This window comes from Poecilia latipinna, unplaced genomic scaffold (genome assembly GCF_001443285.1).
Source record: "Poecilia latipinna isolate Pla-1442-1.1 unplaced genomic scaffold, P_latipinna-1.0 Scaffold1418, whole genome shotgun sequence".
In the NCBI taxonomy this organism is placed as follows: domain Eukaryota; kingdom Metazoa; phylum Chordata; class Actinopteri; order Cyprinodontiformes; family Poeciliidae; genus Poecilia; species Poecilia latipinna.
The window spans coordinates 107111-122682 of record NW_015114034.1 but is presented as its reverse complement, the minus strand read 5'-3'; the positions used below and the strand labels follow the sequence as shown (position 1 = coordinate 122682).

The window sequence follows — 15572 nt, the reverse complement described above, 5'->3', positions numbered from 1 at the left end:
CCTCAACAATGTCCGGCCCCCCACCAGAGAAGGGAAAAGTTATGTGGCCCTCACAGGAAAAAGTTTGGGGACCACTGCCTTAAAACCTGGGTTACAACTCAAAAGTGGCATCAAAGAGTTTGGTGCTCTCTTAAAAGATCAAATTAAAACCTGTCTCCTAAATTTGATCTGAAATAAAACCCAAAGTCGTGAGAACAAGCTCAGCCTCGGGGCTCCATAACCGTTTCCAAATCAGTCGTTCTCTCGCCCAACGTGGCGTTTGCTGTAGCTTTATTTGACGAAAATGCCTTTATGGTGGAACAAATTTTATGCTACGCACGGTAAGTGAGTTTTTTATGTCTCCGGCGTTACAGGTGTGTGTTTCCCCCTTACCCGTGCTCCTTTCTCGCCGTTGGCTCCAGGGAAGCCAGGGAATCCACTCGAGCCCTGTCAAAAATCAGAGGGAGATATCACGAAGGCAGATGAGGCTTCATGGGTCACCGCATACATGACAATAAGGGATTATGTTGTATTCATCTGCTGAGATGATAGATATCTTTCTCAGTGTTCCACTGTTGGCGCTGAGCTTCCCTGTGTCAGACTCTTAAAGCGGCAAATGTAAAACTTGCAACGTTCGTGAGAAAAATGCTTTTTTTCCCTCTAATTTGTTAAAGTTAATGCATTGTATTAAAAGCTATAGAGGAGGATATGTCTTAGTCGCAATGTTTAATCTTAAGGAGAACATCCTCCTAAAACAGGACAACATTATGTGGATTCAGACGATTTATTTTTCTGGGTCTTTTCCAGCTCAGTGAACACACCATGCTGCTACAGTCCAGCTGACAACAACACTCCTCAATGAGGACTGAACAAGACTCAAAGGTGGCTCTTCCCAGTATCAACGACGTCTTTGGAAATGAAGTCAGAGGAAGCGCAGAGATGTAGGAAGCCATTTACGAGAAAACGCAACATTACTATACGGCAGCGGTTTTTTTCAGCCTGAGAGAGAGCCAAACTTAGGCTGATAACAGGAAAACTGGGTGGAGCTTAGCAAAGGCTTTTTTTAATCTTCCTCAGTTTTCTACTTCATTTGCCTATGAAACATGCTGGATTAGAAAATGTTGCTAACCTTTTTGGAGATCTGAGATGGAAGGTAACTATTTACATTCTACAGGAATTTCACTACAGGAGACCAATGCTAACTGTGCTAAATGTGCTAACTGCTAATGATAGCTGAGGTGCTGAAAACAGTTTAAGACTACATAAAAGCTCAAAAATAAGATATCAGAAATTAGCCATAAATTTGTGAATGTTGTATTTCTTGTCCAAACACTGAGCAAGAAAAAACTATAAAACACAAAGCTCTTTTATTCATACCTTGTGCAGAAAAGCCTATTTATAAGTGTCATTTACTAATGTATCTTTGAAGGTTATGTTATTAAAGTCAAACCAATCAAAACTTTCCTTTACACTAAATGTTAAGAACTCGCCATTTAGCAAGTGCTTGTTTGTAATCCCCTGTCTAATAATCAGTCATTTTTATAGAAAATATATATTTTTACTCTCAGACAAGGTCGTTTATTGAATCAGGTAATTCTCTCCTACTTACAGCATTGTTCAGCATTTCACATAAACTGCTGAAATGTCTCACCTTGAAATGCATTCCTAGGTGTAAAAATATAACTCTATATGAACAAGATTAAAGATAGTCTGCACAATGGCTGCTAGGAGGCACTGTGATGTTTTATCAGGTATGATGCTTCTCATGTTGAAAGTAGCTCATATTTACCTTTGGTCCCTGTCGTCCGGGATAACCTGGCAATCCTGGGACACCAAGTTTACCCTGGGACACATCGACAAGGTGAGCAAGAGCAAAAGTCCAACTTAGCTAAAGCCAGAAAGATAAGAGTTTTCTTTACTTTCTCTCCTGCTGGACCGAGAGGCCCCGACTCTCCGTTGGGGCCAGCTCTGCCTTTAGGTCCCTCAGGACCGTCCTCTCCACGGGACCCAGGCATGCCAATTTCACCCTGCCATCCATGAAAAATTATATATATAAAATGTTCAAATTAGTGTTTCAGTGTACAGAGGAGAGTGAATGTTTGACCTATGAAGTTCACAGTAAAAACACAGAATCTTACCAAGTATTTATCCTCTATCTTTAGTGCAAATCTTTGTACTATTTTTTTTTTTTCAAAACTAACTTATAAGTAACTTTTCAGGAATATATAAATGGTTGTAAGTTTAAAAAAATCCTTAATATTGGTAAAAAATAAATAAATAAAAATAAAATACTAGCTCCACCGAGATTTTATTTAACTTATAACAAGATATTTCCCCCATATTACAAGTGAAATAATCTTCCAGTGGAACTAGTACTTTTTCATCAATATTAAGGAATCATTGACTGAAAAAAAAGCTCCTTTGTCTTGCTGAAAAGTTACAAGCAAGTTAGTTTAGTCTTATCTCAAGTGTACCAAGACATTTGCACTAGAAAGTGGACCAATCCACTTGGTAGGATTCTGTTTTTGATGTGTGGTGGGGAAAAAAAGATGTTTTATTCAAGCTCCTCACCCGGTCACCTTTGATTCCCATGTCTCCTTTAAAACCTGGGAAACCGTCCTCGCCCTAAGAGAAACAAATATTTGGTCATTTCTTTAAAATACTGACGAATAAAAAAAAGAGTTTATAAACACCGAAAAGGTCTGAGCTAGCTAACACTTCCCTACATTTCCCAATTCCTAATGGGCAACGGAGGACTAGAGCTGCCATCTGGTGGCCAGATAGTGGAATAGCACATCCAAAAAAATCCATTTACTGTTCCTTTTTCTCATATACTTAATACCAAATACTGTTAACATCAAGTTCTGTCTGTCTGCCTATCATGATATAGGTGACGTGTGAATATTAAAGGGAAAGCTCGTCTCTTTGACACCTTTTCTTTCTTCCTTCTTTGACCTCTTGTGTTCCAGCAGGACCTGATGCATAATGCAGAGCCGAACATGTTTTTGCCACCACCCTGCATCCTGACTGGATACATACTTCAAGTAATGCGCATCGTTTATTCATAAATTTTTCTCGTCAAGGTCTGTTTTCTCCCCCCCCCCCCCCCTCTTTAAAAATTCAAACCAAAAATCAGACAAATGCCTGCCACTGCAGTGGGAACAAGTCCTTCGAGTCAGACAATAGATTTTTGTTTCATATATATATACTGCTGCATAACTGTACTGATCCTGAATAATGAAGTTGGTTTAAACTCCGGCACAGATTGTGGCGTCTGGTGACCGGAGTGGCACTGACGGTCGAGTTTCTCTGTCAGCAGAAGCTTTTCAGCAGGACGGCTTCACATCCAGCCGTGAGTGACTGAGAGTCACTTCAAAGCGAGGCTCGGCCCCCCCTCTGACGACGCCTATCGACTGACCGCCGCGTTGTGTTCGGCCTGCGCCGAGCATCCACTTCAGCTCAGGGGAGTCAAAACAAAGTCGACAGGTAGACGGCAGCAGCTTCAGACAGAACGTCTGTGACATGAATGCATTCACAGCCTGCTCTCAAACTTTTTACACCTCCTCTGCTGTTTTCACTGTCACCCCTCGCTGTCCGTTGCATGGAGACTGAAAAACTGGACAGGTATGAAAACTGGACAGCACCAGGACCTGACATGATCCATGTCTACTGGCTGAAGAAACTCACTGCCCTCCATGAGCGACTGGCAGCCCAAATGAGCCAGCTGCTACAAAATGGGACTCACCCTGAATGGTTAACTGAAGGGCGCACAATCCTAGGATCCCTCAAAGGGTTCAGTCCCATCCAACTATCGGCCAATAACCTGTCTCTCTACAACATGGAAGCTCATGTCAGGCATCATAGCGGCTAAGATAAGCGGGCACATGGATAAATACATGAGCACGGCACAGAAGGGCATCGGCATAAACAGCAGAGGAGCCAAACACCAACTCCTTGTAGACCACACAGTCACCCGAGACTGCAGAACCCGACACACTTGGATCATTGAATGCTTAGAGATGTACAACAGCAATAGGACTCTAAGAGCCTTCATTGCAAGAAAAGAAAGAGACCACCCGCAGAGGGTGAGAAGGGAATTTTTATTTTTATGTAAAAAGAAAAAGAAAATCCAGATTTTTCCAGATGCACTTTTTCAGTTTTCAGTCAGTGTATATATGAAAACTATAGACAGGAAGGAGGGAGAGACTGAAGAAATTAATGAATGAGGGAAAAACAGGCAGAAGGAAAAGACATGAGGTAAAACAGAAGGAAGGACACAATGAAAAAGAGGAATATGAAAGGAAAGTGGTGACTAAGAAAAGAGAGGAATGAAAAAACTCATGGACAGACAGAATGAAGGATGGAACAAAGGAAGAAAATATGGAGGCAAAGAAGGGAAGGAGGAAGGAAGAAAAAAGGTGCAGAAAGAAGGGAGGAACAAACAAAGGAAGGAAAAAGAACAGCGAGCAAGAATTAAAAGAAGGAAGGAGGAAAGGAAGACAAAAAAGCAGCAAGGAACAAAGGAAGTAAGGAAGTAAGGAAGGAAGAAAGAGTGGAAGGAATGGAGAAAGGAAGGAAGTAAAAATATTTTTTATACTCGTGTTTTTTTCTTCTTTACTTATCTGGCAGATTCTGAAATCTAATTCCATATGTTTGTTTAGGTTTTGCGTTGGAGCCCTGTATATGAAAGTCTGCACTCTGACCCAGGAGACCAAACTGGCTCTTTACCTTCTCTCCTTTTGATCCCTTCAGCCCACGAACTCCGTCGGCCCCCTGTTGGTCAGGAACCAAACGGGGAGAATTAAAACCCAGCACAAAACCAAAATGACGAATTTCTAATGAAAACCATTCACTAAAACAATCCTACCTTCACACCCCGGGGGCCAGGATAACCGAGAGGACCCTGAGGACCCAGTGGACCCTACAGCAACATCATATTTTAGTGATAGCTCAATGTGTCATAAACCAAAACTCTAGTATTGCTTTTTAAAATAACTAAGTTTCAAGAGATCATTACATTTACACAATAATGCTAAGAGCTAATTATTTTCTTACCTACTAACATGCAAGTATAGAATGCTATACATTTTAATGTAAAAAGTCCAAAAAGGTAAATTAGGAAACAGCTTTTAGAAACAATTTTTTAACCCATATTTACATCAAAGCTACACAAGAGTCTCAATAGACTACAATATTACATACTCTAATTTATCAATGATTGTGAAATCAAGAAAAAAAATTCATGAAACTTTCAAAGCCATATTAGAAAATCAAAAGTACTGATCCACTTACTTACTAGAAAGTGAAAACTTTTTTACAACATCTACTATTAAATAACTGAAGTCGTCCCTCAATCAGGCACATCATTATGTCATTATGTCGACTGACAGAGGAAGAAGTTAATATTTATCATTTCTCCATTGGGGCCCTGGTTGTCGTATGACATATAAGAGACAGGAAGTGAACGTCTTATCGTCATAGTTGATGAGTTGGACGCAGGACAAATGGGACATTTTACGGGTTTGAGCAAGTTTGACCGACTTTGAACATTTTTGGGTGTTCCCGTCCTCCAGTAGTTAGTATCTAGCAAGAAGGGGTCCAAGGTAGGAACAGTGGCAAACCGGCAACAGCGGCCATGGTTCGTTGACGAATGTGGGAAGCGAAGGCATGTCCATGTAGTCGGATTCAACAGATGAGGATACACAGTGTGGTCTGCTTCCTTCCAGACTGCAGAGTCGGGGTGCATTTGTTGACCCCGGTCCGCCTCTGAAGTTGTCGTATATAATAGGCTCATGAGAATCAGAACTGTACCACTAATCAATAGAAGGAGTTTGCCTGGTATGGTGAATGAAGTTGTCTTTTACATCACACAGGAACACATGGCACTGACGGGAGACAGTAGCTTTGGGCAATGTTGTGCTGGTAACCCTTAGCAATCCATGTTGACGTTGCCTTGACCCTTAACTATGCTTCCTCATGACTCTTGGCTTTTTCGGCAGACTAATCCATCCCGTCAGGAAGCAAAAATCTTTCAAGAATAGTTTGAGGAGAATGACGATGAGTTGAGGAAATGACTTGGCCTTCAAATACATCAGATTTCAATCTACTAGAGCGTCTCTGGGACGTGAAAGAAAGCAAGTCCAACTCACGGAGGCCCCACCTCACAGATTATGGGATTGAAAGAAATCTTAGCTAACATTTCTGGGTTAGCACTGGAAGGGTTCAGTGGAGTTCATGCCTTACCAAGTCAGGGTTCAATACCCTATCAGGCAGATATTAATAGTGTTAAGGATGATTGTATTATATTCAAAGAACAACACTGCCTGGATTGAAACACAACCTGTGGGTTGTCTTTCAATCCACAGGTGGTCAGATCAATATCTTTGATGTTAGAAAGTCAATAGAATGAGACTCTACTGCGTGACGCTGATGTTTGTAATTTGCTAACAGATTGGAAACCGATCTCCCATTTGACAAATTTAATTTGTAAACATTACCTGAGAACCTTTCTCCCCAGGTGGACCCTCCTTGCCAGGATGACCCTGTAAAAAAGTCAGACCAGTCAGAAAAGACTCACTTTAATAATGTTATTCAGTAAAGCGCTGAACACAGTGACTTGTGACCAAACTTCTTATGCAGCAGCTCCTCAGAACTATCTGAGACACACATGAGCTGGTATTGCCACCAGCAGGAAGTCTTTGAGCTGCACTGAATATCTGCTGCAGATGGCCGGCAAAGCAAAACGTGGTTCCATGGGCCAGATCAAGGCCAAATACTGCAGAATGCATGAATAAAACATCACTTTTTTCTTTTTTGTCCTTTTCAAGCTTCGGTTTTATGAACAGGACGTTTGAACGTGTGTGTGAGGGGTCATTTTTCCCAAGCGCAACTGTGGCTCAGTGACGCTTAAATCGCTACTTTTAATAGCAATAAGTGACTAATTTTTAGTGGGTAACTAGCTGGTGTGATGAAGCTTCCTGCTACACCAGGAAAAGCTTCAGCTGTGAGGAACCACCGGCAACTTGTTATTCGCGGTGTGACGTGGAGGCGGAGAGCTGTAAGTCAGGGAGCTCTCTGGCCCCGAGGGCAGCTGAGGGTGTTTGCCTCTTCGGCCGACGACTCGGTGCAACAACAGGTCTGGATAACAAAGCCCACAGGCGCTTTGTGAAAAACACCTTGAGAGGTTTCAGAGGCACGGGCCAAAAGGTTTGCCGTTTGTTGTGAACCAAAGAAGAAGATGTATATTCTGTCTGTGTATTTCTTCATTGAATAGCAAGGATGATGTTTTCTTTACAGTCCAAACTGAATAAATATGACATCCAGCGTCACTCGCTTGCTTTGTAGCAAGTGTCTGCCGTGATTTCTGTCATTTAAAAACTTTACTTGACTTTTTTTCTACAGAAATGAACGGAGGAAGCTTTAAAATTATGTCTAGCGTTCTTTAAAGGTCAACTATTTCCACTTACTTTGAGCTAGAACAAAAACAGTAATGGGTTACAGGACATCAGGCTCTTTTGCTCATTTTCCAGCTATTTCTTCCAGTAGCATTGCTGCAGACAAAACAAATTTGCAATCCAACAGCAGTTTGAATGTTTACCTCTGTGCAGATTTAAACTACTTTAGCAGATTTAGAAAATGTTCTACTTTATTTCAGCTTTTTCAGCTAATTTGTGCTAATCCATTCATTTAACAGCATTAAAACTTTGTTCCAGTTTAATCCAGTCTGCATAAACTTTATGCTGCAAACTGTAAAATGTCGAACTACAACAGATGCAGGATTTTCAGACTGAATCGATTAATTGACAATAGAACAAAAATGTGGATTTCTAGAAATCTTTTTTTCATAATATGATGGGAAGTATCAAATGGAGCCATTAATTGCTTCTTCTTAAATAAGGTTAAAAATATCAACAGCCACACTGGTCCAAAGAAATATTAAGATATAAAGCTAAAAAAAAAAGTGACAAACCTAAAATCCTGCTTAATTTTCTGAACTGCAGCATCATTTTTAAAAAAGAAGCAGGAAAAAAGCTTTATCTCTAAATTTTCCACGTGTGTTCCTTTTTTCTGTATTAAAAATGGATTTTAATGATTTTTTTAAATAGTTTCCTCTAATTTTTTTGTATTACTATTATTTTACACATGATTCTAACTTGTTTGATAACAAGGATGTTTCTCAACACAGCAGCTACAAATGCATCTTGAAAAACTTTTTTCTTCCACTCAATTTTCCATCAGTGAACCAGTCCTTCCCATGATTGTTAAGTCCATTCGGTGACAAAAACATTTTTATTTTAATTAAATTTGATTTGTATTTTATGATATTTTAGCCAGGATTTCACAAGATGTAAGCAATACCCATCGAAATTAAACAGAGATTCAAATTTTGAACTAAATTAACGTTTTGTTGACATTCTAATTTACTGTGATGGACCTATACAGTGGAGGAAGACGCCATCTTAAAGAAGTGATGCGTATGTGTGCAGTAACAATATACGTATTAGGTGAGCACTCACAGGAGGCCCGTCAGCTCCAGGCAATCCAGGAAGTCCCGACCTGCCCTGAGGTCCCTGTAGGAGGAAGAGACGAACAGGATTTTAAAAAAGAAGACGAAGAAAACCGGTGCAGTAAACTGCAACAACGCAAGAAAACTTACAGCTAAATCGATTTGAATGAGAAAAGAAAACCTACTTTTTCTCCAGGTGGTCCGATCGGACCTTGAGGACCTGGGAGACCCTACAAAACAAGATACACTTAATAAATAAATATCTGTGTAGCATCAACAAACACTCAAACCCACAAACACAAGCTGAGTAAACCGAGGAGTTTGTTGGCGCTGTAAATAGAGGAGCTGCTACTGAACTATCAGGCTGTGTGTGTGTGTGTGTGTGTGTGTGTGTGTGTGCAGATTTGCATTCAGTTTGTGGAAGAGAACACATTTAAATATTTGTGGATGTGCTCCCATGTGTGCAGCTGATGCCTGCTGGTGTTTATACATCGGGGCACCAACAGGTGGAGCAGCTGAGCAGGAGCCAGCAAACCAGACACAGAGAAATCCTACCAGGAACTTTTGGTGTAGCAGTTTCTAGTGTAAATACCTTAATACACTTGAAATAAGGCAAAACTAACAAGTAACCTTTCAGAAAGATATAGGAGCTTCTTTTCAGAAAATAATTCCTTAAGATTAAAAAAAAACAAAAAAAAAAACTTGTTCTACTGGCATATTATTTCACTTACATCATGGGAAAAGTGAAATAATCTGCCAGTATACCTAGTAATATTTATTAATATCATGGAATTACTAACTTAAAACAAGGTCATTTATGTTGCTGGAAAACTACCTTCACATTAGTTTTGACTAATTTCAAGTGCACTAAAATATTTTCACCCAGTAGACCCAACATATTTGGTAAGATTTTGTGTTTTTTTGCAGTGCCAGAATAAAAACACTTAGCTTCCATATATGTGGGTAGGGATAAATTATTGTAACATAAACATGGTAAACTAAACTTTAAAAAAAACACATATTTATTTAAAAACTGTAAATGCTAAAGCGCTATATAATATAAATGAGATTGTTGTGTTTAGAATAAATTACATTGATTTAAACGCCGTCTTGTATGTGCAGCTGCACGGCATGTTTTCTGGTGTGCGTTTGATTCGTTCACCTGTGTTCCAGGGATTCCCTGCTGACCCGGTGGACCCGGTTCCCCTTGTGGTCCCTTAAAGAAACAGATTGAAACTGATCAGGTTTGAATATTGTCCTGATATGTGTTTGCATTAGCACCAGGACGAGTCCAGCTCTGCTTTGTAAAAAGAAAGGAAGAATTTCAAAAAAGAAACAAGAAATGGAAGAAAAAACCAAAGAAAAAATAATTAAATAAATTCTGAATTTAGAAAGAAAGAAATGCAAAATGAAATGTGATGGTAAGTACAAATAAATACACAATATGAAATGTTTTTTAAAAAACAATTAAATAAACAAGGAAACGTAATAAGGAAATAAGGAACAATAGTTATGTTAATACTTTTGAAAAAGATGAGCAAATATTAACTTCTGTTAAAATATAAAAATAAATAAGGTGGGAAGTTCTTATTAAATGCAGTAATTGCCACAATTTATTCATTTATTTCTGTTTCTTGCCAATTTTTTTAAATGAATGCAAAAGACATCAGATTTATGTAGCAGTTTTCACCCCTCAATGGCTTCATAAAGTTGCTTTACAATAAAAATAATATCAGAATCTGTCTCCCGTGTGCCGCCGTGCTGATCACAGTCAGGTCACATTTGCGTCTTTTTGTTCATTTTTATCCTCTAATTTCATCTGCTCTGCCTCGGAGCTGCTTCGAGGTGCTGGACTGACCTTTCACCCCACAGCTGTGCATCCTGCAGGCATTTTTAAAACCCGGTCACATACGGCCCAATCTGAACCAAAAGTCCAGCACCCTTCGACGTTTGCAGCCCCGGGAGCTGATAAGGGAACATTTGAGTGTGTTTACTGAGAGGAGGCTGTGTGCGTGTGTGTGTACCATGTTGCCTTTGGGACCCGGTGGCCCGTCCACTCCAGCAACGCCCTGGGGAGAGGAGATAAGAAAATGATTTGTCATATCAACTACAGGAAGTGGGTTATTGGAGGAGGGAAGACGATGACAGTCACGGTACGCACCGGCACTCCGGGGGGTCCTGGAGGACCGCGAGGTCCCAGCAGACCTCTGGGCCCCTACAAATCAACCGAAGAAAAAGAAAAATAACACAAAGAGTTGGAATAAAATTATTACATCCAGTACATGCCAACGTTTTGTAAGGATGATGCGACTCTTACGCTCTCTCCAGCTAACCCTCTGGGCCCAATCTCTCCGTCTTCACCCTTTGGAAAGAAAAGGATGAATTTTTTTTTTTTAAATGCTGCAGGTATGTAACCTACCACGATATGTAACCTGTTAGCAACCTGCGATGTAAAAGAAACTTCATTAAAACCGCATTTTGTACTAAAATGCATCTGGAAGCGTTTCACCTTAAATGACATGCAGCTTAATACTGAAGGTTCTGGGTATTTCTGAGTCTCAAAAATGTGACTAAAGGTCCAAAAGTTTGGCATTTATTGGTAAAAGTTTCAGTTTACCTGCATATAGAATCTACAACATGAAACACATTTAACGATCAGGATGAACACAAACAGCTTGTGTTTGTTCATTACATGATGTGCCTTTTTATTATGTTAGCACTTTTAATAAAGAGCTACGTCCTCATTTTGTAAAAATCCGTAAAGCGGCGGAAGGTATTACAGGAAACGTGCAGCGATGTAATAAAATCAACCTTCGAAATGTTGTGAGACATTGTTAAAAGTGCATTATGTAACAATTGACGCAAAATGAAAAAACATTATTACATAAAGTGGAAGACAGTATTGCAAAGCGTGTAAAACAACGTGATAAAATCGACCTTCTGAAAAGAGCAAAACATCGTAAAACCGCATTATGTAATAATCGGAGAAAGAAAAGGTCATCAAACCCTTTAATGCATCTTGCTGTACTGATGCCACATTGATGCTTTAATTAAATTAAATTATTAGTTGGAGGTAGCTCTTTTTTTGTTTGTTTGTTTTAGAAATGATGACGCTATAATATGATAAACCATCACAAACCGTTTGCTTGTTAATAAGAACGACCATGCTGTAGATTTTATACGCACTTTAATTGAAACTTTGGTCAATAAATTCCAAACTTTCGTCGTTTCGTCGCCTTTTCAGACTCGTAACCAGAACCTGCGGTGCTAGTATGTCGTTCCAGGCAAAACAATTCAAGTCAATTGGTACATAATGCGGTTTTAGTAAGTTTTATTACATTCTGAAGCCTGATTTTACTACATAACGCGGAGTGACACTCCCTTTAAATCAGGCGGAGATCTAATCTGAGCCTGTGACAGTTTTGTGGTGGATGCGGTGTGGCAGTTTAGGGTATTTAGTTGGAGGGGTGGAAAGGTCAAACACAAACTCTCCTCCTCGATTTATAGTGTCCTCCGTGTGTGTGTGTGTGTGTGTGTGTGTGTGTGTGTGTGTGTGTGTGTGTGTGTGTGTGTGTGTGTGTGTGTGTGTGTTGCCTGAGGGTGCAGCACAGCTGATTTAAACAAAGCTGTCGCCTCCATTAGAGGTGGGGGGGAAACGTTAAGGGTTCCAACACAGGCGGCGTACTCACTCTCTGTCCATCCTCTCCTGGGGCTCCTGCTGGTCCCATCGGCCCCGGCTCACCCTGCGAACCACGGCAGACTGGTTCAGTTTTCATATACCGATTACCATAACGTTGGCTCGGCTTTCTACATTCGCTGAAACTCAAAGTTGCTCTCGTGCAGGAGAGCCCTGCGGCATTCGGGTTTGTCTCATTGTCAGTTTGGGCAGCATCAAAATCATAAAGGCTCTCGAAACGGCCGGTTGTGGCGCGATGCAGCGACAAGACTACTCATTAACAAACCGAACTGAAAACAAAAAAAAAAGATTAAATGTGTTAATTTGTCGTAATTTAAGATAATAATAATCATAAAAAGACTAGAATAAAGTCAAAATAATATGAGAACTAAGTTGAAATATGAAAATAAAATCATGATATCGTGACTTTATTATCATACAACTTTGTTCTCGTGATAATATGAATGTTTTTCTCAAAATGTCATGATTTTATTCTCATAATTTTACTTCTCCAACTTCTTAGCGTGGCAGTAATACTTGTAAATTTCCATTGCAATTTTGAATTTGACATTTTTAACTTCTATAAAAGACCTTCTGTTAAAAGTGACCATATAAAAAGTGCTTATCAAATGAAAACTGATTGAACTGTTGATCACAGAGTTACATATTTGTTCAGTCATTCATTATTTTGTTGAAGGTTTTCTATTCATGCATTTTTGTCCATCTAATGTTTCCTAACACCGTTTGTGTCTACATTCGAAAACGCATTTCCCTTTGTACTTTTTAATAAACTGTTATAATATATCTATTTTTACTATGATATCTGCAGGTCTTGAAACTGATTCAATAAACTGTAGTAAGAAATAAATTAAATCAAAGCCGATGTGGGATAAGCAGATCGACTGATACCCTCTGAAACTATTGACTTGGCTTCTTTGCTCCACTTTGATTTCATCTTTTCACGCGTTCTGATTAATACGGGTCAATGAGTGGAACAGAGATCAGCTTCTCACTCAATGCCTCCCCCCCTCCTGGCACAGCAGCTGTTCACTCGTCACATTCAAATTTAAGAAGCTCACTCAACACGATCATGAGAAGATGCTGGAAATCTAAAACGCTAAAAAGCCCCCCGCAGCTCGTTGGTAAATTATAGTAATCTAAGAAAACAAATCAGCAGAAAGGAGATTTTCCTTTAATGCCGGTTTTCGTGACTTATCGCACATGAAAACAGTATTTATGTCATGAAGCTAAGGATTAGCTAAAAGACGTGTTTCATACCAAAATAATCTAGTCTGTGCTCACCCTGTGGCCCTTTTCTCCAGGCAGCCCGGGAAGTCCATCAAAGCCTCGGTCACCCTGCGAGTAAAAACAGTGACACACAATGAAACCACATCCTCATGAATGACACACGGCATTTGCCCTATTTTTGTCCCCCTCTTTAACACGTTCAGTGGTTTTCACCTTAGAGCCTGGCTCTCCGGGCATTCCACGAGCGCCGTCAGCACCAGCCCGACCCTTAATATGGAAGAGAGACACGTTTTACACTCAAATATTTACACGTTATTTAAGCGTACGCCAATGAATGTGTCACAAATACCACCGTGTTTTAGATTAGTTAAGGTCTATCTAGAAGTGATGGTGTCTGTTATGTTTAGCTCTTTCTTATCAGCAGGTTTGATTGGCTGTAAAGTAGCCTAGAAATTGCTTTCCAACGCAAATCTGTTTCATTCTCATCTCCCTTCAGTGCTCTGTTTGGAATTTCTCCCATTGAGCGCAATTTCATCGGTGGAATCGGCGAACATTGATTTTCTGCGCGGCTTGAGAACTGCAGTCTGCCTGTTAACTTAGCAATGGCAACATTTACAGGAAGTGAATGACGGCGTTGAGTTCGTGTTGGCCATGCTTCCAAATATTGAACTAGCATTAGCATCAGTGGTCATTTACAGGGGCAAGAAATTTCCAGGAAGGTAAAAAATGTAAAACTTCAGTCCACGTCTCCAGGAACGAGTCGTTTCTCAGCAGAGGAGGGTTCAGATCCTCTGTGCGAAGCGAAGAGCAAGGACTTGGTTTTAAACAACTTCTTTTGCACAGGTTGAACTGTAAAATTTCACTACTGTGAATTAGGTGACTGAATTTGTCAGGAGTAATCACAGTATTCAGTGTAAAAACTGTAAACTGTGAAGAAGACTCAAAGCCAGTTTGTAAGAATCAATTTAAAATGAAATTGTATTTTCTTGAAATGTCTGTATTTTGTTCAGGTTGTGAAAACATTTCCTCAAATAACAGGAAGGCTGAACAGAGTACGACAAAGCTGCTCTGCTCGACTTTAAAGAGCTTTTAACCTCGTGGAAGTTGCTGAATTCAGAAATGTTGGCAGACCTTTAAAAAGCTCAGAGTCTAAAGGAAATCCACACAAACTACCATAAAACTCAGATTTACAGAGATTTCTCACATACATAAAATACTTATATATGCATGTCTCAGTATATTATGCCAATTCGCAAATGGCTATCATTGGTGTCAGCAGGTCAAGTCGTTACAAAAAAGCCACAAAATTTTGATTGGTGCATTTCTGCAAATGAATAAGTTCAGCACCTGTTTTAAAGTTGTAAACAGTCTAACTTTTATTAACTATTAAGAGTGTAGTAACGGTACAGAAATTCATTTTGTAGAAATAACGACAAGGTCTATATGAAAAGGTGATGGCAGGGTAACTGGAAATTATCGATAAAATATTTCACCACCCATTTACAACAGAGGAAATAGCAGATCCAAAACATGATCTGACTTCCCGGCAGCCTGAATGGCCCGATTCCAATCTTTTCACTTCAAAATAAAATCCAATGTCTGCCACATCCATATGTTATACAAATTCAAGTAAGTAGGTGATTGTTTTCAAAGCGTCTGCAGTTTGAACGATCATGTCACATTTTATCCGACTTCTACATCACTGACGTGAAACGTGCGTCACATTCCTTCACCAGAAGAAGCCAGATGCTGTAAACAATGGCTGGAAATTTGATTTCTGAAAAAAAAAAAATGATGAAAGATGTCTGTGTCACTGAAGCGCATCACATCACAATCCCACCGTTCTTAGTCCTGACTGCGCATCCAGACAGTCGATGCTCGACAAAAAGGTTGTTGCTTTTAGTTGTGCTCTGTTTTTATTAGCTTCCTTCGAGTCGCTAAAATATTGTGACGATACTATTGGCTATGAATAAGTTTCAAATTAATCCACAGACAGTGGGTTAAATTAATACTTCTGTACACAGTCAGATCACAGCGATCCTTTTCTGTACATGCCGGTTGCTTTGGAGTAATAAACCGTTCACACAGAAGTTTCTTTTCGGTCACATTTAATTTGTGATATGAATGAACACGCAAAAAATATATATATAATAATTGAATTTC

General features: G+C 39.7%; 1 protein-coding gene across 5 annotated transcripts in view; it reads right to left on the bottom strand.

Annotated features, from left to right (window-relative positions):
• col11a1a (collagen, type XI, alpha 1a) overlaps nt 1-15572 on the bottom strand; it is a 106214-nt gene that overhangs the window by 49195 nt on the left and 41447 nt on the right. For all 5 annotated transcript variants that reach the window (XM_015056928.1, XM_015056929.1, XM_015056930.1 and 2 more), the window contains 16 exons: nt 13623-13676; nt 13464-13517; nt 12175-12228; nt 10803-10847; nt 10647-10700; nt 10510-10554; nt 9648-9701; nt 8671-8715; nt 8496-8549; nt 6477-6521; nt 4847-4900; nt 4708-4752; nt 2551-2604; nt 1899-2006; nt 1769-1822; nt 373-426 (listed from right to left, as the gene is read on the bottom strand). In XM_015056928.1, coding sequence (XP_014912414.1) covers nt 373-426; nt 1769-1822; nt 1899-2006; nt 2551-2604; nt 4708-4752; nt 4847-4900; nt 6477-6521; nt 8496-8549; nt 8671-8715; nt 9648-9701; nt 10510-10554; nt 10647-10700; nt 10803-10847; nt 12175-12228; nt 13464-13517; nt 13623-13676 — 873 coding nt within the window. The remainder of the gene's footprint in view (nt 1-372; nt 427-1768; nt 1823-1898; nt 2007-2550; nt 2605-4707; nt 4753-4846; nt 4901-6476; nt 6522-8495; nt 8550-8670; nt 8716-9647; nt 9702-10509; nt 10555-10646; nt 10701-10802; nt 10848-12174; nt 12229-13463; nt 13518-13622; nt 13677-15572) is intronic.